Genomic DNA, 22,014 nt, shown 5'->3' on the forward strand with positions numbered 1-22,014 from the left:
GCGGCAGGGGGGGGGCTGTGCAGAGCAGGGCACGGGGGGGACAGCAGGTTCTGTCCCTGTCAGGACATGTCAGGATGACCTGAAGGGTGAGATGAGACTGCTGCGCTGATGCTACAGATCTGTGCTGGGGTGGAGGCTGCAGCAGTCTCCTTCCCTCCACCACCCGCTGTCCTCCCTCTTTCCCCTTTCCCCATCAGCTGCTTAAAGATGGATCGAGGAACCTGACCCTTCATGGACCAGACAGACCCCCAGTTATGCCTGTGAGACTACTGGGAGCTTAAATTAAAAACAAAATAAAAGAATGCTAATGAGGTTGGCTGGCAGCCAGTCCGTGCCTTTGGGAAGAGCGGACAGTGAGGATATCTGGTCACAGAGGGAAGGGGGGCACTTGCAAAGGCTGTAGCAACGGCCAAACAAAAGTTGTTGTCCTGCTGCAGTCAAGTTCTTAGAGGAAATGAAAGCCCAGGAGGTTTTGGGCTGGGGAGGAACTCTTCATCCTTCCTCTGCTCGGCCCTCTGTTGGCTCTGACACTGGTGGGGCACACACACGTCAGCAAAGTTCAGCGAAAAAGATCTTTCGTAAAACCCAGAGAACCAAGCAACAAAAATGAACCAAATTCAGTGGAAGACACACAGAGACCTGATGGGCGGAAGCTCTAGCAGTGACACAAGCTTTGCTTTCTGATTCAAACACTCCCACTGGAGTCAGGAAAACCTCCAACTGCCCCAAGCTGGGACCTGACCACATCTGTGCTGGCCAGTGCCTCCTCACTGCTCTCCAGATTTACTCATTTTTCAGCTTTGCCTCAAATGCAGAGGTTAGGCCTTGAGTTGTTGAGATTCACAGAAATGCCCAGAACAACCGCTTGGACGTGTAACCTGGCCTCTTGCCAGGCTCACACTTGTCCACCTCTTAATTAGCTGGGGAGTTCCCTTCCCCATCATCTCCATTTTCAACTGTTGCTTTTAAAGCACGAAAAGTAGAAGAGGGCACAGATTCAGCACTCCCAGTACCGAGCAATAGAGACAGGGTGAGAATAGTCCATCCCACCCTGCCCAAACTCCATCGTGTCTGTTTTGCATTGACAGGTCCTGTTATCCCCCTGCTTCTCGCATCCCTTCCAGCCTGGGAACTCTTCTCCCCTGCTCTCCTGGGACTGCTGCCTGTTTCCAAGTGCATAACTTCAAATCCAGTATTAAGATGCATTTTGTTTGCAGTCGTCTGGCTTACTAAGTGGTCCTGGCAGCTTTTGACTGCCCTGTTCTCAGTGTTGTTTGCCACTCTTCCAGGCCAGGGGTTGCACATAAAGTCTGGCAACACTGAATGCCATGCAAGGCCAAGTTTAACAAAAAAATCTTGAATATGGCTTTACTTTTTATCGATCAAACTTGCAATCTAATTTTTCTTTTTTACTATAACTGATTCCCATGAAATGCTGTTAAGTAGCACTAATGGTACTTTAGGCTGTTATACCAGGATGCTGGATCCTGGAGCAGCTCTTCCAAATGATGTTTTCTGGGGATAACTCCATGCAGGCTGGTTGATAGGCAGCAGGCTGTTCCCCTTGGTTCTGGCACCATATCAGCACCCTGTCTCCTTGTGTCCACTGTCTGCCTCTGACGGGTCTCCTTGGGGTTGTTTCCTCCTGAGATGGAACCCGTTAGCAACATACCCTCTTTTGATGACATAGAGATTTTGCAGGTATCAGAAACTCTAGGTTTTGAAAACGTAGTATTATCAGCAAACATCCAGAGATCTCTTTCCAAGAGCAAAACCACACTGTATTAGTGGAGAAGAGCTCTCCGTGGAGTGCAGAGGATCAGCATTTTAGCCCACATGCACTGTCAGGTGCCCCGTTCAGTGACAAGAGCAGTGAGCAAGGACGAGATGAAACATCAACATGGAGCTGCCACCAGGCTGAGCTGTGTTCATGCAGTGTGCAGGGCCAGCGCACAGGTGAGTGTGATCCCTCCCGGTCCCAGGCACCGGGATGTGTTCCGGAGTGCCAGGGTGGGGATTTGAAAGGACATGAAGTTCCTTTCAAGCCAGAGCACTGATGATCTGACGCTAAGCATTGTTGCCTGTGAGTCTCCACTACTCAGCTCACAACCTCTGCACAATTTTGCAACCTGCTTGTTGCAGGAAAGAAACTAAATAAACTCTGTAGCTTTCCCCTGCCAGCCCATTTCAGAGCCCAGCACAACATGTCCCCACCTTATTACCAACTCGGCAGGAATGTGCCCTGGAGCCTGGGTTGCTTGGCAGGGAAATAACATCCACCACAGCGGCCGACAACTCCTTCTGGGGCAGCGAGCAGTGATGCTTCCTGGCAGCCATTTGACAGCTGCACGGCTTCTGCCGCTGGCTGTGGGGCCGCTGGATAACCCAGCCTGGCAGGAGATGTCCCTGCGGGGAGCGGGGCTGCCTGCCCAGCAGTGGGTGAAGCAGAGTGGGGCAGACTCCGGCTGGTTTTGGCAGGTGGAGGCCAAGTCCAGCCCTCACTGGGCGGAGGGGTGAGCTCCGGGGCCACTGCCTCAGGATTTGTGTGCTCCAGCCCCAGGCTGTCGTAGCTCTGCTGGAAGGGAAAACCAGGCCTTTGCTGAGCTGCCTGTGGCCGGGTCACGCTGCTCCTGGCTGCAGCTGCCTGCCTTCTGCCCTGGGCAGCCTCTGCCCTGTCGCCTCACCCCAGTCTGGCAGCAGCAAGGGCAAGGGCCATCCATACACTGGTGGGAAGAGGGACCTGGGCTCCTTGAGAGGCTCTGAGCAATACCAACTCTTCCTGGCAGGAGGAAGGTCCATGGCAGGGCTCCTCACTTCCCTTTGCAGCGACCAAGCAAAGCCGGCTGGGTGCTGCTGGCAGAGGGCAGCCCCCATCCCACCGCCCCCAAGGCGCCAGCGGCGCAGCCTCCCTCACGCTGTCAGGACGTGCCCCATCCCTGCTCGCTGGGCACGGGGAGCAAGCGCACATCTTCCCAGCACACCCAGGTGGGGAGGACAAGGACGGCTCTGATGCCCCTGGAGCTGTCTGAGATGCTCAGGGAACCAGGGAGGACACGCAGCCACCCATGTCCCCAGACACCCAGAGGCAGAAGGAGCCTGTGGAGCTCAGGGAGGGAGGCCAGCACCTGGGAGAGCAAGCGGAAGGGAAAGGGACCTCTTACCTTGGGGCCACGGAGTCCTGACCCAGCAGCCCCCAGCCCAGCAGGTCCCTGACACCAGCGGAGCCAGCGGGGAGAGGCTCGGACGGGAAGGAGGACGCGGCGCTCGCTGGCAGGTGAGTGACTCACTTCCCCTCTTGGCACTTGCGACACGGCTCAGACGTGGCTCAGACGTTCCCCGGCTGCACCCTGGAGTTTGACACTGTCTCCCATGGCCCTTCCTCGAGCAGGCGGTGGTAGGGAACAGTGGCAGAGGCTCTGTGCTGGCCAGGGCTCCTCATGCTGCCCCGTCACCCGCCACCGCGCAGGCCGGGGCTGAGGCAGCGCTGCCCTGCAGCTGCCCCCGGGCAGGGGAGCCCCGGGCAGGGGGGCTGCTGGCACAGGGTCACAGAGGTGGTCTGGCCTTGGTGGGGAGGGGCAGCGCTCTTGGCAGATCTGTCCTCTGGGCTTCTCATCTCCTTCCAGATGCTGGGCCTGGGAGCCAGCACAGCAGCAAGTGCTTGATAAATGCTTCCATTGGAGGTGGAGACTTGCTGCAGTGGGGCAAAGCAACAGGATGAGACCACTGTGCCATGTCAGTCCCCATACAGGGAAACATCAGCCAGAAAAATATTCCAGGCTGTGGCAGCTCGTTTCCTTGCCCTCTCTGCAGCATTATAAACACCCCTTGGTTCTTGTGCTCCTCCAGCCTGGGAAGAAAGGGTGGACGGACACACGGGGGACTCGCTCCCTCTGTGGCCATGGGGCAGCAGCTCTGGCACTGCTCCGCTCGGGTTTCACGTGGGATTTCCCCAGACGTGCACTGTGGCACTGCCATTACTTAGGTCATGGGCATAACATCTGCCTGAGTCACTCGTGTTATGAAAAGAAATCACATGTGTTTCTGTCTGCTCCCTTTATTCACCGTGGCTTGTTTAACAAGTAAATGTTGTTGGGTTTTCTTTGCAGTTAAGAGCTGGCACTGGTTTCTGCAAGGAAGAAGGCGTGAGGTTTCTGAGACAGCCCTGAAGGGCCAGACAATCACAACTGCTCAGTGCACATATGCATGCTGAAAGCACCTGAGAAGGCACAACCTGTTCTGCTATCAGAAGAAACTGGCTGCATGCACACCCTGTAATCCCCCCATCTAAGCCTGCCAGACACCCAACTGCAGTATGCAGAGCTGCAGCAAATACCCCGATTTCCCAACCAAACAGCAAAGCTGCACCAGTTTGACTGTGGCCTTTCTCAGCAGAGAAGGTTGCCAGCGTGCTCTTGTGAATAAGGAAAGATAAACTACACTAGGAGAAGCATTGCCAGCAGAAGGACAGTTAGTATCCCCTCTGCTTGGTGCTGGGGATGCTGCATCTGGAACAGCATGTGCAGCTCAGATGTGGAGAACTGGAGAGGCACTGGCAGAGAATGGGCAGAGAACCGGCAGAGAACAGGCACTGCCACCCAGGTCGGGACCCTGGGACACATCCTCTGGAGGGAGCCAGGCTGGGATAGCTTGGAGACTGATCACTACCTGCAGCTGTTGGAAGTTGCAAAAAGGATGGAAGCAGACTCAGTAGTGGTAAATGGTGTGACAAGAGGCAACAGCCACAAACTGGGGTGCAGGACAGGCAGGATGGACATTGGTGAAATACTTCAGCTGTGGATCCCTGGGACAGGAACCCAGAGAGGCCAGAGGTCTCATCCTCACCACTTGGCTAGATAAAGCCACAGCTGACCTCACCCAGCATTAGTGACAGCCCCATTTCAAACACAAGGTGGAATTAAGGACCTACCTTCCCTAAAACATTTCAGTCTGTTATTTGACTGCAACAATTGCACTGGCACATGTGTCAGTGTTATTTGCCTTTATAGGTGCTCTCCAATGTCATCAAAATGCACTCCTGCAAACCTTGTTCCACCCAGAAAAACTGTTACAGAAGTTCCCAGACGGGGCCTGCTGGCATGAAAAGGGAACAATTTGATCAGACCTGAGAAGATGGTGACACACAAATCCCATCGATTATTTTTAGGTTACATCTTTGTTTGCTTCAGTAAGAATCCGGTAGTGGCAGTGGGGAAGGGGACTTTGCACCTTAATGTTAATATTAATGCTACATGTGGACCTCTCTGTTGCTGCAGGTCAACTGAATATCCCAGAGAGGGAACAGGAATGAAGCAGGCAGCCAGAGAGGCCAGTAATGCAGGAGAGTCCATTTTAATGGCACTAACTGGGCGAAGCAGAGATCTCCTGCTACAAAAGAAAGACCTGATTGCCCCAAAGTACATGTTGACTCTTGCCCTGGGAGCCCTCCAGCTGGTGGGACAGGGAGGTTTCCTGGTAAAGGCTGACGAGCCCCCGCGGGGAGTCGGGCAGCTCAGCTACGTCCCGTCCCGGATCTATCTACAGCGTGCGCGGGGTTCACTGCCCAGCCCAGGGGAGTAGCACTGCCAAACATCTGCCTGTGTTGTGCACAACACAAAGACAGGGCTGTGAGAGCTGCACCCTGAAAGGAGCAAAAGGAATTACTCACAGAGCTGCAAGGCAGAAGGGCCCCCAGCAGCAGGGGGTGCAGTGCCAGCAGGAGTTCTGGAACACAAAAGTGAGGTGGGTTCCAAGGCAGCCGGTGCAGCCCTGCACACTGCCAGGCCTGGGCACGCTGTGCTGGTGCACAAGACAAGGGACGATGCCCCTTTTCGGCTTGTGAACTGTAGGGCTCAGCTGCCCGAGCAGGATGGGTGTTGCTGACACTGCAGCTTGCAAGAGGAAAAGGAAGTCAAGGCAGCCCATTCGCCCTAGATAACACACTGCAGTCACCCAACTCCTGAGGGAACCTTCCTATGTTAAGGCCAACCTTCCACCATTTCCATCCAGTTTCAGTTGCTTTAAGAGGGCAGAGAAAGACTAGCAAAAGAAACTCTCATCTGGAAGAAGAGGAGAGCACAAGCCCTTAACCTCTCCACCTGGGTCCCTCTACCCAACACTACACTGACTGGCTGTAGTTGATCCCCAGAACTAGTTACACTTCTGAAATATAAATTGCATACAGCAAATGAGTTGTTACTGCCCAAGGAGGAGGGGTGGACAGCTAATTTAGAGCACATCACTGTGTTTGACAAACTAAGATAAATGTTAAGTAACATGGTGGTTTATGTCTTACCAAGAATAGATTTCATCTCTGGCTGATCACCCAGGCTACCTACAGCTGTCGTAACTTGGTCTAGCCTTTACTGAATAATTTTCTCTACTCAGTGAAATCTAGCTAATCTGGTGAACATCTGGTGAAATCTAGACCTAAGCCTGTCTACAGGCTGAGGGGATCCTCCATTCTCATTCCTAGATGACACAATAGCACCAGACAGGAAGGTCCTACACCCTGTCCCCTTTAACCCACAAGTGAGTAGGTTTCTGCTGCACTTTCCCTTTCATTTTCTTCTGTTGCAGTTTTCTTCAGATATAAGAAACCAAGTAACTTGCAAAGGTCCTTTCCCATCCCACTATTGCTGACCCAGGGATACACCCTTGCAAACTGCATGTGAAGGGAAGGCAACCTCCCCGCCTCAGAAGGGAGCCAAGAGCATCAGGAGAGACCTCTGGGCTCACAGAAAACAGCAAGGAGCTGGGCCAGACTCTGGTAGACCCCCATGTACATTCTGTGGGAACTGGACACAGAGGACAAGTTATTTCCACAGAAAACCAAAGCCAAGACCCTACTGAAAAGTGCTGCTGTAGCTACCTTTTCACCTTCTGAAAGAAAAAAATAATTACTCCTTATTCTGACCAATGTATTTTCTTGTCCTGCATATCACAGACAAATATTTCAGTCTTTGAGGACCACTGACCCCAAAAGAGCTCCAAGGAGGAAGCAGACCTAGAGATCTCTCCCTCTACAGCATAACTACTTCTTGAAACTAAACATTTCATTCAGTCCATCCCACTGCCTTGACACACATTGCAGAGGCCAGGCAACAGCACAGCCTGCATCTGTGGGCGTCCACATTGTGCATTCACTTGTTTCCAAACAGTTTTCTTTTACAAGGCCTGAATACAAGGATCAAAATGAACCTCACAGGTTCCCTCCAGTGGAGCAAAGAAATATCTAGCAAAGGGCCAGGTATTTCGCAGCTGCTAAAGCCTACTTGGCAGATCAGGAGTTTCACAGGACTTAGCTGAGAGGGTAAGACAGGAGAAATACTACATATTCAGACATAGAAGCACGTCATAGGCAGGACAGGAAGAAAAGGAAACAGAATAGCTAAATTGAGAATGAAACAGTATTGTTATAAGCTACATGTTTTGCTGCCCCAACCAAGTCATACTCCCTGGAAAAAACAACCAACTACAGCAGCCGTAGGACTGGTACTTTGGAGACTTTTGCCAGAGGCAGCACTCCTGAGACCCTGTGGTAAACCACCCCGCTAGGAGCGGTCAGAACATACACATTTCCAAGAAGCAGAATCAGAACATGGGTCGTATAAATGTTTCAAGTTGTCACAGCGACCTGAAAAAATCTAAAGAAAAAAACTGAAAGGTCAGTACAATCGGTCAGCAAAGACATCACACCATCTGAAGGGAAATGCTGCTAGAGAGGCCAGTGTTTCGTATCAAAAGACTTTGGGACAGGAGTGCCTGGGACAGATCTCTAAGAAATATTTTGACAGGGCAACAAGAGGCAGACAAGTCAGAAGGACAGCGTGTCCTCTGGGCAAGAGACTGCGCTTCGAAACACTGATCATCTGAGCTGCTCCCAGCGCTGCCCATTCCTTACGCCCAGGAAGCAGAAGAGGTTGAAGCTGAGAGACAGCACCACAACAGTTAACTGACATTTCCCCCACAACAAACGTGGTTTATCGTTGCCTGGAGAAGGATGTCCTACCAACGCATTCCCAGTTCATGGAGGATCAGGCTGTGAACCAGAGCAATGCTGCACAGTTCAGTGTCTCCCGGACCCGCCACCCACCTTAGTCTGCTGCTAGTTATTGTTTAGCAATTCTGTCCCACCCAGACATCACCGATGTGTTATTTTTTAAGCTGTGCTTTGCTCCTTGAGGTTCAGCTATCTATCTTGCAGGTTATACCTATGAGGACAATTAAGGTAAAGAAACTGTATTCCTGTGTTTACACAAAAAATGGGAATTGTATTCTACTGTTCTAAGAGGTCGGTAATGTGTAAAACACCAAAATACCTTAGTTTGGTTAGGGAAGGATGTTTCACTTCACATCTGGTCACACAGACCAGTGCATGAGAGGAAGAAAGGAAGGCAAGTGGAGAGCACCAGGCGCCTTTTAGCAGATTCATCTAAGTCCTAGGCCCTGTCAGAAAGTTCTGCCTTCCCTGGGAGCTGTTTTTCTTGCAGAAATCTGTTTCGTAACACAACTTGGTGATGTCGCTCCTCCCTAGCAGGCAGAAACAGGTGGCCATTAATCAAAACTTAGAGTTGAGACAGCAGGAGCTGGAGGCAACTCTTCAGGGGCAGCAGGACCAGTCCCTGTGAAGGACCTCACCAACACCCTGACACAAAGAGCAGCCTGGAGGACTGCGCTCGCTTGAAGATGAGGGCACATAAGACAGCTGGCTAACGCAGGGAGGAGGAAGCAAAGCTGTATCTTCACGGAGGCAGCTGCCCACAGCATCCAAGTAGGGGGTGGCCACCAGGACAGATGGGAAGAGTTTGCGGAAAGGCCTCCAGGAGTCTGCCAGGCACACCCGGATCTGCAGTACAGCCCATTTTGAACAGCTTTAAACAGCTGAGAATATATCTCTTAAAAACTTACAATACACACACAAAGTAGGATTTTAAAAATCAGGATTCCTGAGTTTGAGCTCATCCCAGAGGTCAGGAGTTACACCCCTCAGAGGTGCCCAGGGCCTCCCAGCCCATCCATACTCCCCAGGCCCAGGGAGCAGCTCAGCTCCCAGCACAGGCTCCGGCACACCCGCATCCACCCAGCAGCACCCAGGCAAGAGACACCCTCTCCCTGCCCTCCTGGGTGCCACGCTGCAGGACTGTCACCTCAAAAATCAAGTCAGAACAGACTCTGGGATGACAGCAGACCTTACAGGGAAAGTGTTCAGGAAGAGCAGCAATTCAGCAGTGGCCAGCACTCAACTCACACACCTGCACTTGTATCTTTGAATAATTCCAAGAAAAAAACCCAGTAACTTGGGTAAAAATTTATTTTACATACAGACCATTGCAACTTAACTATTAATCAAGAGAAGTTATTTTTCCTTTACAGAAAGTGACCAGCTAGTCTGAGATTAACAGAAGTCTAAGCCTGAGAGCTGGGATTTTAGTTTGGAAATCAGATCTTGGGGAAGGGTCTTTCCAAGCACCACTCAGTTCAGTGAGGAGCTGCAGGACTCGAACTGCAGGTCAGCTGCACTGCACAGTGCTGGAAGCAGATTCCCACAGTGAGCCTGGACCTTTCCAAAGCTGAACTTGTTGAGAAAGATGATGCCTGGAAAGGTACAGATGCATTTCCAGTATTTTGTTCAGCTCTCAAACTAGAAATGGAAGTGGAGAAACAGCACAACCTCTGTGAAGTACAAAACATCGAGTTACAGGGCAGCAGACAAACAGGACAGCAATAATGGTGGGGACACTCCTAAGCCAAGTGTTCTACATATAGTGGGTTCCTGGCTGAGTTTATACTATGGCCCTAGTTAAAATGGACAGAGTACAAAAAATACTTTGACCAATAATTAATTGAACTGGAAACAAACAGTCTACTAAAAAGCAATTCTTACTCTAGGTGCCAATGAGTCCTTAAAAGCAGGGAGGGGACTGAGGAGCTGCACTTGGGCAGTGCTGCCAGGATCATTCACGCTGTTCCATTTTTACTTTGGGAGGTCTCAGGAAGGTCCTGTTTTTCTTTTCTTTCTTTCCCTTTGTATTTGCCTGGAAATTTCTCCAGCTGTCCACGCGACCATCCCGGCTTTCCTGGGAACAACAGAGAGGAAATGAAGAGTTAAGAAGTGCAAGAGCCAGAGAACAGGCAGTACACACCAGTTTCAAGAGATCAATAGCAATTTTTCCCCTTATCCAGCATGTAGCACCCTGGCAGTCAGGACATACAGACACTGTGAAGAGCCAGAGCAACAGGCGCAGCACAGAGGAACTACAAGTGAGCTTACAAACACCAGTATAAGCACTATGCTGTTTTGTTTCAGACACAGCCAGCCTGGGATGTGCAGTCTTGACTAGAGCCTACTGAATCCTCTGATGTGCAAAACAAAGGAGAAACCTCACCTCCAATGGATATTCCTAATCACAGAATCATCTCAGTCCAACCATGAACCTCACCCTGACCGTTCCCAACTCCCCCAGATCCCTCAGCACTGGCTCAGCCCGACTCTTCAACCCCTCCAGGGATCCCGGGGACTCCCCCCTGCCCTGGGCAGCCCATTCCAATGCCCAACAGCCCCTTCTGCACAGAAATCCTTCCTCAGAGCCAGCCTGACCCTGCCCTGGGCAGCTTGAGGCCATTCCCTCGGGGCCTGGCGCTGGCTCCTTGGCTCCAGAGACTCATCCCCCCTCTCTGCCCCCTCCTGGCAGGGAGTTGCAGAGGGCCAGGAGGTCTCCCCTCAGCCTCCTCTTCTCCAGACTAAACAACTCCAGTTCCCAATCTGTCAGCCCAGAACGCGCCATTTCCTACTCTGTCTCTCTCTGCAGCTTGGAGGCACGGAGAAGAAAGAAAGGAAACTTATTGTCTTTTTTCACTCTTCTTGCCCCAAGCTTCATCATAAAGACACAGTGAGAAAAGGTCTCTGGTGCACTCTGCTCTCCCTAACCTACCTGCAGACTCTCCACAAAGCCAATCTGTGATCTCTACAGACTGAAGGTTTCACACAGCAGGACAGAACAAGCCCAGGGATAATCCATTTCCCAGTGTGGGATCCATACATTCAAGTCCCATCTGACTACAGCTGTATCTGCAGTACCTGTGCTGCACACACAATAGCTGCTTCACTCTCGTCCTTCCCTACGGCAGAACGAGGTAAGGCCAAGCTCTAGCAGTGATCTGGACAAGTTTTCAGATGACACAAAACTGTGAAGAGAGGCTGGTAGGCCGGAGGGTGGTGCTGCCATCCAGAGGGACCCTGGCAGGCTGGAGGAATGGGCTGACAGGAACCTCATGCCGTTCTGCAAGGAGAAGTGCAAAGTCCTGCCCCTGGGGAGGAACAACCCCAGGCACCAGCACGTGCTGGGGGCCGCCTGGCTGGAAAGCAGCTTGGTGGAAAACAACCTGGGGGTCCTGGTGGCCACCAGCCTGAACGTGAGCAGCAACACGCCCTTGCTGCAAAGGTAACGGGGTCTGTCCTGGGCTGCATTAGGCAACGCGCTGCCAGCAGGTCGGGGGAGGTGATCCTTCCCCTCTGCTCGGCACTGGGCTCCCCAGTGCAAGAGGGACATGGACACACTGGAGAAGTCCAACAAAGGGCCACAAGGGTGATTAAAGCACTAGAGTAGGTCTCTCCTAAGAAGAGGCTGAGAGAGCTGGAATGTTCACCCTGGAAAAGAGAAGGCTCAGGGAGGATCTCATCAATATGCACAAGTATCTGGAGGATGGCAGAAAGAAGACTGAGCCAGGCACTTCTTGGTGATATTGAGTGCCAGGACCAGAGGCCATGGGCACAAACTGAAACACAGGAGGCTCCATCTGAATGTCTGGAAATGTGTTTTTATTGAGGGTGACCCAGCACTGGAACAGGCTGCCCAGAGAAGTTGTGGAGTCTCCATCATTGAGGGTATTCAAAAGCCGTCTGGGCGTAGTCCTGGGCAACGGGCTCTAGATGGCCCTGCTGGAGCAGGGGAGTTGGACCAGATGGGCCCCAGAGGTCCCTTCCCACCTCAACCATTCTGTGATCACACTTTTGCTAGGCATAAAGCTGTATGGCAACTGCTCTTCTAACCTTCTGGTTTCTTACAGTTTGTTGGTGGAAGCTACTCTTGAAATTAGTAAGAACATGAATTTTGAGGGTTGGGTGGGAATAAGTAGATATTCCAACCTGCTCCTTCTACAATACATGAAGATATAATTCAGCTCTGACAGCAGCCTATGCACAGCTTCTAGGATGCAGTATGTGGACAAGGATTGGAATCATCAGGAGCAGGAAAGCCCAGAAGAGCAATGCAGAGGTACAACACGAGCACCTTTAAAGGTTGGGATTATTGTGTTAGGTTTATTTGGGTTTTTTTGAAACTGAGACAGAATCACAATTGCAGAATATCACTTTAAGTTTTTTTTTTTTCCTTATGGTTGAAATATCATTCAAAGCAGCAACACACATACTCCTTTTGGATATATTTTAAAGGTAGTACACATACAGGAGCAGCCAAGAATTCACATTATTTCGTCTCCAACCACCCTCTCTCAATGATGGTCACTAGCAGAAATAAGCCTCTTATTCTGTGCATTCCAGTGATCCATTTTGGACACCTATCTTTTCACATGGATTAAATGGTTACCAGCAAGGCCGAAGAAGACACCTGCAGAGGTTCAGCTGTCCAGGAGTGTTTGAGGACATGCAGGTATTCAGAGCTGCAGTATCAACAGTGCTGCACCTCCCCTTGCTTGGTTCATCATTATTTGCTTGGAATACTGGCTCATATTTTCTCAGCTGCTATGCTTTACTGCATCCCTACAGCAATGACACCCAACTTCTGTGGCCTTTCTGGTGTGAGAACACAGAACTTCTGCCAGCAGCAAGGGCAGTGTCATTTATCTCTCTCTGGCATTACCTGACAAAACCCACAGCACACTCCACACAGCAGCATTACACAGGTTTTCCAGAATATCCAGCTTCCTCTATCCATGTTAGATAACTCTTCCCAGCCGAGTCTCCAGAAACATACTAATTGTCCACTTTCTGTGGGATGCCAGTCCAGCTCATACACTTCTCTCCAGACACTCTAGCTCATCTTTTCATGAGGTCCTGCACACTGTTGCTGACTTCCTTCCTGCCCACCACCCCCCAGGTATCACAAGACCTCACCTCTGGTGTGTAGCGAGGGAAGAGTTACAGGCTCAATAATTTTGGCAGGCTGTAGGTTTGACTCCTAAAATAGCAGTAGAACAACCACAAAGCTACTTCTGATCCACTAAACCCTGAATACAGGCTGGAAGGGTGAAAGGGAAGCAACTGTCATTCAGATCTCTGATATTCATGAGAGATACAGATTCGTAAGTGTTAGCAACCAGACTGAAAAGTACCAACAACAGCCCTCACTAGTGGCTGAACAGCTGCCAGATTAAGTTTTACTGCTCATCAGTGACCTGGGCTAAGCAGGAATTCAGATTTCTGACTAGGGACAAGAATGAACTGCTGACAGAGCTGAAAAATCCTACACCTTCATTTACCAGACCTGTTTCTGGAAAGTGATACCAAAGTCACACTGGTGGGCTCATCTCCCCACACAAGGACAAAACACAGTCTCTGCATGATCTTTTACTAAGTGTCTACTTGAACTGTTCTACAGCACCTGCAGACAGAGTCTCTTTTCTCTCTCGGGGCATTCCCTGCAGCACGGCCAAGAATTGCTGAGGCCCATCCTGTAAGTTAAGCTGCTGATTACCTCAAAGTTCTTCTGCCATTCTCGTTCTCGTTTAGCTTTCTCTTGTGCCTCAATTTCCTCTTCCCTCTGCCGCTTCCTGGAAGGGAAGCCACAAAGAAGTTATGAACCCACAAGCATCTACTTTAAAGAAACACAGTAATACTTTCAAAACATCTCAGAAAGCTCTTCTGATTTCTTGGTAGATTAAAGTGCTAATCGAAGAGATAAATACACACATCTAAGATAGGAGAGCAAATAGAATTTTATTTCAGATCTGGAAGAGCAGTGAGCAGAATAGATGGTTTGGCACCACTGACAGCGTGCATGTATTTAATTAGTGAGACAGCTTCTCTTGCTTGGCAAAACAAGTTGGACTCCTTCATAACTCCAGTGACAAGTTTCTAAAACTGTTGAGTACACACTTTCAGAAGTTAATAAACATCTGAGCATGCAAGGTAAGAATTAAATATTTTTTCCTCCTAATTTTCATCTGTATTCAAAAGTAGTGCCTTGCAACCATCTCCCAAGACTGCCTTCACTGACCAGCACAGAAGCTGTCCCATGAAGTGCATCCACAGCGAGCACTCAGTGAGCACTTAAAATAGTTCAGGACCACACATGCCACAGAGTATTTCTGGCACTTAATTAAAATAAAAAATAGTTTCAGTGCTAACAACATGCAGAAATGTGTCACCATTTCACTGTTTTAGCTGGCTTCCATGTATGCACATTAAGAGTATATAAGCATACTAAATATATCAGTGCCTTAAATACAGGTGAGCAAGTTTCCGTTTGCACTTCTCAAGCACAGAGCTCTATAACACACAGGTTACTCAAAATCTGCATAACAAAGTCATCTTGACAGGACCCTTATTAATCTAATCCAAGGCCCTGCTTTTAGAAGGAGGTTGGACCAGATGATCTCCAGAGGTCTGTTCCAACTCAGGCCTTTCTCAGGCTCTAGGATTCCTTATTTTCTCTGAGGAAGCATGAGGGGGGAAGAAAGAGCCTGAACTGCACAATCAGAATACTGCTCATACCTTTCATGCATTTCTTTTGCTTCTCTTTCTTTCCTCTTAATTTCCAGTTCTGCAAAGAGCTTCATCGTCTGTTTGTATACAGCTTGTTTGAACTGTAAAACACAAATCCAGTCTTAAAATAATGCCCATTAATACAGCTAGAGAAGTCTGTTTTACGTAAGAATGTAAGAAGCATAAAAAGAATGTGAAGCATATGTGTGCCCACATAACCCTGCATCCTACAGTCAGTAGCAGCAGCAGCATATGAAAAGGTATAAACCCCTGTTGATTAAATTCTGGTCCTCAGGAAACAACTACTTATTAGCCTCACATTAGTCTCATTTTCATTTGTATTCACAGAACTGTGCCTAAGCAGACCTGTTCATTTTAAGCTCTCTTATTCCTCTGTTAAGTCTTGCAATGTTATATTTGACAAAAAGAGGCAAAATAGCCACTGTTTAGTATTTCCCAGCAGATCTTATTGACATGTTGTAAAAGTCTATCATTGGCTTTCCAGAGAAAACATCAGTATAGTTAAAACAAACTTCATTACTAAAGAACAGCAGGAGCCTTCTGACAATCAATGGAAAATAAGATCGTTACGGGATTACTGTGGTGCTATCAAGAGGAAAAAAATCACTTTGTAGTTAAAAAAAGGTGATGACAGTAAGACTAATGATGTCAGTATTTGATAATCATCTATTATTCTGTTAAAGCCTCTAATATCACTTGACTTGAGAAATCAGGTAAGTATAACTAAGTTATGTCATGCCTTTTTTAATAAAAGTTGCAGAACAGCACATCTATCCTCAAGTGCTACATATATGGAAGAAACAATCAAAACTGCTCTTACTACAAAACGTCACTAAGACCATATTTTAGACATGCTGCAGTGGGTTCTATACACGCCTCTGCTGGCAGCAAGAACAGCACAGTTCCAGTATTCAGAATACAACAATAAATTCAAATCAAAAGACTGCATGATGTGCAAGCAGCGAAGACTTGCTCCAAGAACTGGGTACTTTGATTGATATAATCTCATTATATATTTACTGCTTACACTACAGTTAAACTATTTTCTAAAGTATACGGGTATTGTCCAACACATGTACTCTACAGTGGTTTATCAGAATTTGTTCTTCTGTAAGCACAAGGATTTACAACACTAACAAATCTAATAAATACTTCTGTACTGGTTTTGACTCTTAATTCCTCGAAACACTTTCTGTACTCCCCAGTATATGACTTACAACTTCAGGATCATCCTCTTCTACAGTGGGAGGTTTTCCATCCTTCTTCAACTGCTTCTTTTTTTCTTTCACCTAAAGAATAAGAACAAGAATAAGAGCCTAAAAAGTTCCATAGAGCTTACATAATTGTATCCAAGTCATTCTGCATTCCTATTCCACTGTGTGGGAAGAACTCTGGATGACAGCAAGTTCTTGATTTGGATCAGTTTTATTTTAGATTTAAACCTCCTGGTCCTAGGTCCAGATGAATACATAGAGAATCACTATCACATGAACTGTAATAATTAAAAATACTATGTTAGATACTATTCATTCAAATATCTTTGTGGGGTTTTTTTGTTTGTTTTTAAGATATATTCACATCCAATATACCATCCAAACCAGCAGGAAGTTTATTTTCCTCTGTAATAGCCAAAAGACTTACCATCCAGAACATTAAGTGTCCCTTTTTAAAGTATCTGAGTTATCCCATAAGCTTGTTGTGTTTTAGTCCACCCATGTCACTCAACTTCTTGGCCAATGCAATCCAAGCTCCTTTTCTTATCTTATAGGTCATTTTCCCCCAAATTCCCCAGGTACCTGCTGTCACCACCTACTTTCTTCCACCTACACACATCTGAACTGCATCATTCATTCATAGACTTGAAAAAAAATATTTAGGTCAGATCATGTTGTCTGACCTAATTATTTCAAGTACTGAATTTCACTGAAGTATCTTGCACTGAGTTCAACAGTAGTCTTGGACAAAGCATGTTTGTTCATGCCATGAAGAGCCAGAGTCCACCTGCACAGCTTCCTGATGAGGTTTGCTCAGCTCACCTTTTAATGACCTAAACATGCAGTGGGTACACCGAAAAGCAAATTACAGACAACTGATTAGCACCCACCCCCACCTCTGGACGTTCCTATGGAATACTTACAGTGTGTTCCACATATTCTTTTCCTGCCTGTATCACATCCAAGGCCCTCTTCTTTTGCTCCTGATCTAGCAGCAGCTTGTACGCTTTATCTACAGCTAACAAAAAACACCAACATCAATAGCACCAGTAGTCACATTCCAAGGCATTGCAAGATTGCTACTTGTTGACCAGACAAATTTTGTTTTCTAGAATCTGGGGGGGTTTGTTTGTTTGGTTGGTTTTTGTTTGTTTTTCTAAATACATCTAGGTAAGTGATATCACAATTAGTCAAAAGAGATGTAGGGTACAGTAATAGCAGAAACTGTCAGATACCTTTTGGAGTTAGCAGGGTGAAACTATCAGTCCCACCAAGTGATTTAGTTATAGGGCAGGAGGTAAGTTTAAGGTGAATAAAGCCTCACCGTAATGCACACACCTAAAATCATCATATTACTTCTGTTGTATGGTCTTTGAATAAAATCTAATGTACAGATTAAACAGTTTTGCTTGAACAATCTCAAAACCCGAGGAACATGTTTGTCCCTGTTGAGAACTGACAATGCAATTATCGCCACCTAGTGACACTTTCTGCTGAAACGCCACGCCGCACATCTGCTTCCCGGCTCATCTAAAGTGCCTCTACAGCGATTCTTCTGTCGTCAGTGGGCCCTCCACCCCTAATAAACATTTAAACCAGCTACAGAAGAATATCAGTCCAACTACTATCATACACTAGCCCAGAAAAAAGGGAGAGCACATTACCTTCAAATGCCTTCTGGGCTCTATCTGCATCGTCTTGATTTTTGTCTGGATGCACCAATATTGACAACTACAAGGAAAAGGACCTTGATGTGAAGATCATTGTAAAAGATGAAGAATATTTCAGAGATTTTTGCGAGAGAAAGAAAATAGTTTCAGATAAAAGGAATCACAGGGGATCACATTTGTATATGGGCAAATCAGCTGACAACATGTAGAATTATGATCAGTAGAAGTTTATAAATTAAATACAATTCCTGTAATAGGCTATGTGGGAAAAGCTGCAGCATGGGATGTGCAGAACAATATAAACACCCTTCAGCTGCAGTGCCTGGGGCTGATACCAACCCTCTGGTCAATCAAGTTTTGTAACCTTGGTCTTAAGAAGAAATAAAACTACAAAGATCATCCTCAAATGAAGTTTACCTTTTACTCAACAATGTGTCCCAAGAAGTTCTCCAGTATCCCTAAGGCTGTTCAAATATCAAACTATTTAATAGAGTGGGTAAGATTTTCCTTAGGCTCCTTTACTGAAAGTTAAGAAAATTCCTTCCTGTACTGTCTCTCCAGCAGAGACAAGACGTTGACCACTACCATCTTTAGGGCAGCCTTAAACAGGCTAGAAAGCACATGTCCTCCACCTTCCACTTCTAGAGAAAGAGAAAATTATTTCAAATCTTCCCCATGTGACTTGTGACAGTCACAGTGCGGCAACCGAAATTGCATCAGTGACCAAGAATGCAAAATAATTACTTCCTGAACTCTACAGATGGCACTTTCTAGCTCACAGAAAAAAGGTTTGCCTCTGGTCCTGAAGAGCAGGAGCCTGCTGCTGATTTACCCTGTGATTTGTTACAGTCAGTGTCTTTTCTTTCAGTTGGCTGTGCCACATTTGTATTTCGATGTTTGATTTCTTCAATGCACAATTCCAAGCCTTTTTTTCATTTCGTCACATTGACTTCAAACATTTCCCTGTGGTATTCTAACAACCTAAAGCTAAGACAGCCTGTTTATTAATTTGCAGAACTCAGAAGTCAGCAACAGACTAAAAAGTTATCCTCCCACTTCCCACATACAGGAGCAGCCCATATTCCATCACCAACTGGGCGTGTTCCCCTGTCACTCAGCACAGCTTCCTGTCTAAAGACAGTTCCTGACGTTTATACCACTAATTCAGGTGGGAGACTACAGTCTTCTAAATACTGTTTCTTTTCTGCATACACTGATTAAACTCAAATTTCTCCTGCAGATCTGTCAGCAGAGTAAGTCCAGGGTAATGTTTCCTGCGTTGCAAGAGGCAATGCATATGGGTCAGTGAGCAAGGCTGCTACTGTTCCAGTTAACCCAGCCACCAAAAACGAACACTGAAATTCTTAAAGAAACCTCACAGAAAATACATCTCTGTATCCAAGTCCATATATTTGAGAAAAATACCTTTTCTCAGTTCTTAGTTTCTGATTAATTTTAACCCTCTTGTTGGACTTTAGCTCAGCAAGCTGATTATGCACAGGCAGATAGCCCCATCACACACCCCACGCAGCACACCATGGCCCAAGGGACACTTCTGCAGCTCTCCTCTTGCTGATACAAAGATTGTTCTATGCATGAGAGAGTTCTGCGCAGTGAGACACTGGCACAAGTTGCCCAGAGAAGCTGTGGCTGCCCCCTCCCTGGAAGGGTTCAAGGCCAGGTTGGACGGGGCTTTGGGCAACCTGGGCTGGTGGAAGGTGTCCCTGCCTGGAGCAGGGGGTGGGACTGGATGGTCTTTAAGGTCCCTTCCAACACAAACCATTCCATGATTCTATGATTTCTTCACAAAATGGCTACTGCTCTACTCAGATACAGCTTTATCATCATTTTTCCTGTCCCCAAACACAGCTGCACAATCCCTACAGAGCTTCTGGTTTCCTTCCAAAGACTTCAAATGCAAAATCCAAATACCTGCCGAAATCTTTTCTTTATCTCTTCATCTGTGGCTTCAGGATCCATCTGCAGTACCTAAAAGAGACCATGAGAGCTGAGCAAGTGCAATGATACTCCCCATGTTTCAGGTTCCTGGCAGCAATCTCTAAACACCTGGTTCCCTGGCATCTAGACACAATGCTACCCCCACCAGGGTGCTGCTTCAGGACATGAATTTTCACCTAGTAGAACAGAAACATTTTAAGAGACATCATGTTTGGGACATTCTACTTTCAGCGGTGCTAGATTTCTCTTCCTGTGTCAGTGTCCTTTCCACACTCAAGTCTCATGTAGACAGCTGCCATCCCTAAATAACCACAATTGGTCTAAATCTTCAACCAGTCCTGTAGCAATGCTGTTTGGCAGAAGCAAAAGCATATGACGGCCTTGAGACACTGTCAGATCATGCATAACTGAGAACTTTGGGCATGAAACATATTACGTTGTAAGAATTTATTCACTGTCATTCCAAAAGAGGATGGGAGAGTTTCAGTGTTTGGTTTCCATGGATGAGTCCACTTTTCTACAGATTTTCAGGGATGTGGCAGAGTTTAGGAGCTTTTTTGTGAATTAATTTACTGAACAGAAATCCTACTCAACACATATGCACACTGGCCTGACACTAAGAATCTGCAAATAAAAACCCACTATCTCACAGAAAAGCTACAGCCTGCTTCCAAATGGCTTTAATTTACAAGTCAAGTGCCATGATCTACACAGAACTGAACATTGTCAAGGTGAATCTGCCCACTGATCTGGCTGACCAACCCGAAACTGGGATTACAAAAAGCACCTGAGGCTTTAAAAATGTAGATGAAGATGATATCAGGAAGGAATACACGGAGGGAAAGCCAGCTCCAGATGAACACCAGATTGTTTTATTTACTGCCTTCCTCAGGCTTTCATAATTGTTAAGACTTTATAACTGACTGCAACTGGAATCAATGTGGAAGGGAATTATCTGTTTTCCACTGACTCCTCAAAGATTGCTCACTAGTGTGAGCAGTGAGAGCCCTTCTCTCATTCTATACACCACACAAGTTCAGTGGGATGAACATCCAAAATAAATGACACTACTAGAGATGCCAAGAGTGCTCAGGACAGATACCTGCAGCTGTTACGAACTCATTCAGAAAGCACCTGGCATTAATCTGCCACATCTTCCAGTGCTGCTGCACAAGGGAGGAGATGTGCCAAGACAACGTTGTTTGTGCCTGCTGTAAAAGAATGGCACCATCCCATCTTCTGTAAGTCTTCTACACAACAATCCACATGTAGAGATTTTTTTTGCTTTATGTTTGGTCTTTTTACTGAAATAAATGCCCAGTAAATCAGAAAGTTAGCATACCAAGTCAGGAAGGAGGATAAAACTTTCAAACTAACCTCAAAAGGGTTCAAGTTGAAATAGGAAGATCCAGGTCGGGTCAGCCTGTCAATCTGGTTTTTTGATGTTAAAACAGAGTCTCGTTTTTCAATTTGCTTTACCTAAAGAACAAGAGAGACCTATATTAACTGACCATCACGATGCACTTACCTGTTTTTCCATGTGTTTACTACAGCAATCATCATCGTCCCATACTACTAACAATAACTAGTACACATCCCAAGCCTATAGATATTTTACTCAAGCGCTAGCAGAGCACAGGTTTTTTTTAGCCTTTTCTACAGCATGACAGTATTTTTGACATGACATTTTAACTACAAAAAAACCTGGAAAGGACTTCTGCCTGTCTCTCCTATGGCTTGCTTAACAGCTGTAGCTCTTCCCCTCACTTTGCTCCTACATCAGCAGCACTGTCATCGTGGTTCCTTGGAAACCTACCGCACTACTGCTTTTAACCCACTGTTGGCGGGATAACCCACTAAACACAGTAAGTGATACCCTGCAAGTATACAAGTCCACTTCGTTCCAACCACAGACCGTTTAGTTCAGTTCAATTTACTTTTTGTTCTTTACAATATTAAGCCAAACGAAACCATGCATTTACATTTAACATCCACCTTTATTTAAAGAAATAATTGTTCACCAAACTGGCACTACCCTTCTGCGGGCAGGCTCAGGTAAACACATTCAAGCTGTGCACAAAGTAACGGGGACTAGCACCGGCTGAAGGAAAGGGCCCCACGCGCCTCCCCGGATAACAGTTTGTCCACAAAAAGGCCGAGCAGTGGAGCACAGCGCAGGGATATGTCCTGAGACCGCGGAGCGCACAACTCCCACTCGGTTTATGCGAAGGGGCGGGATGGGGGATGAGCGCCCGGCTCCTTCCCCCAGCCCTAACAGGGGCTTTTCGGAGGGCGGCAGACGCCGCGGGGCCGGCGGCAGCGAGCCCGGGGAACGCCCGGTCTCCCCGGACCGATCACCAACCCGTCGGCACCTGCCGCTCGCCCACCCGGGCTGTTCGCTCGCCCCCCCACGCAGCACCACCAGCCG

General features: G+C 47.5%; 2 protein-coding genes across 2 annotated transcripts in view; both read right to left on the reverse strand.

Moving 5' to 3' along the window:
• PTAFR (platelet activating factor receptor) overlaps positions 1-3,257 on the reverse strand; it is a 13,640-nt gene extending 10,383 nt beyond the window's left edge. Inside the window, exon 1 of the mRNA XM_026863431.1 lies at positions 3,162-3,257. The gene's annotated coding sequence lies outside the window, so the exon portion shown is untranslated. The remainder of the gene's footprint in view (positions 1-3,161) is intronic.
• A 6,035-nt stretch (positions 3,258-9,292) lies between these two features.
• DNAJC8 (DnaJ heat shock protein family (Hsp40) member C8) lies at positions 9,293-21,088 on the reverse strand. The gene is made up of 8 exons (XM_026863379.1): positions 20,964-21,088; positions 19,560-19,616; positions 17,622-17,688; positions 16,881-16,975; positions 15,961-16,032; positions 14,732-14,823; positions 13,713-13,788; positions 9,293-10,076 (listed from the first exon to the last, which is right to left on the reverse strand). The coding sequence occupies exons 2-8, from the start codon at positions 19,605-19,607 to the stop codon at positions 9,954-9,956; spliced, it is 573 nt and encodes a 190-aa protein (XP_026719180.1). The 5' UTR covers positions 19,608-19,616; positions 20,964-21,088; the 3' UTR covers positions 9,293-9,953.
• Positions 21,089-22,014: the final 926 nt, after the last annotated feature.

The sequence above is a fragment of the Athene cunicularia genome (genome assembly GCF_003259725.1).
Source record: "Athene cunicularia isolate RWA chromosome 23 unlocalized genomic scaffold, athCun1 chr23_part1, whole genome shotgun sequence".
Taxonomy (NCBI): Eukaryota; Metazoa; Chordata; class Aves; order Strigiformes; family Strigidae; genus Athene; species Athene cunicularia.

Bases quoted from the DNA above. Each gene is read 5' to 3' on its own strand.
- DNAJC8 (XM_026863379.1), bottom strand. From the start codon at position 19,607: ATGGATCCTGAAGCCACAGATGAAGAGATAAAGAAAAGATTTCGGCAG. The intron at 16,033-16,880 runs GTAAGTATTCCA...CTTATTCTTTAG, and splicing joins AAGAATATGTGGAACACACT to GTGAAAGAAAAAAAGAAGCA. The intron at 14,824-15,960 runs GTAAGTCATATA...TGTGTTTTACAG, and splicing joins AAGAGGATGATCCTGAAGTT to TTCAAACAAGCTGTATACAA.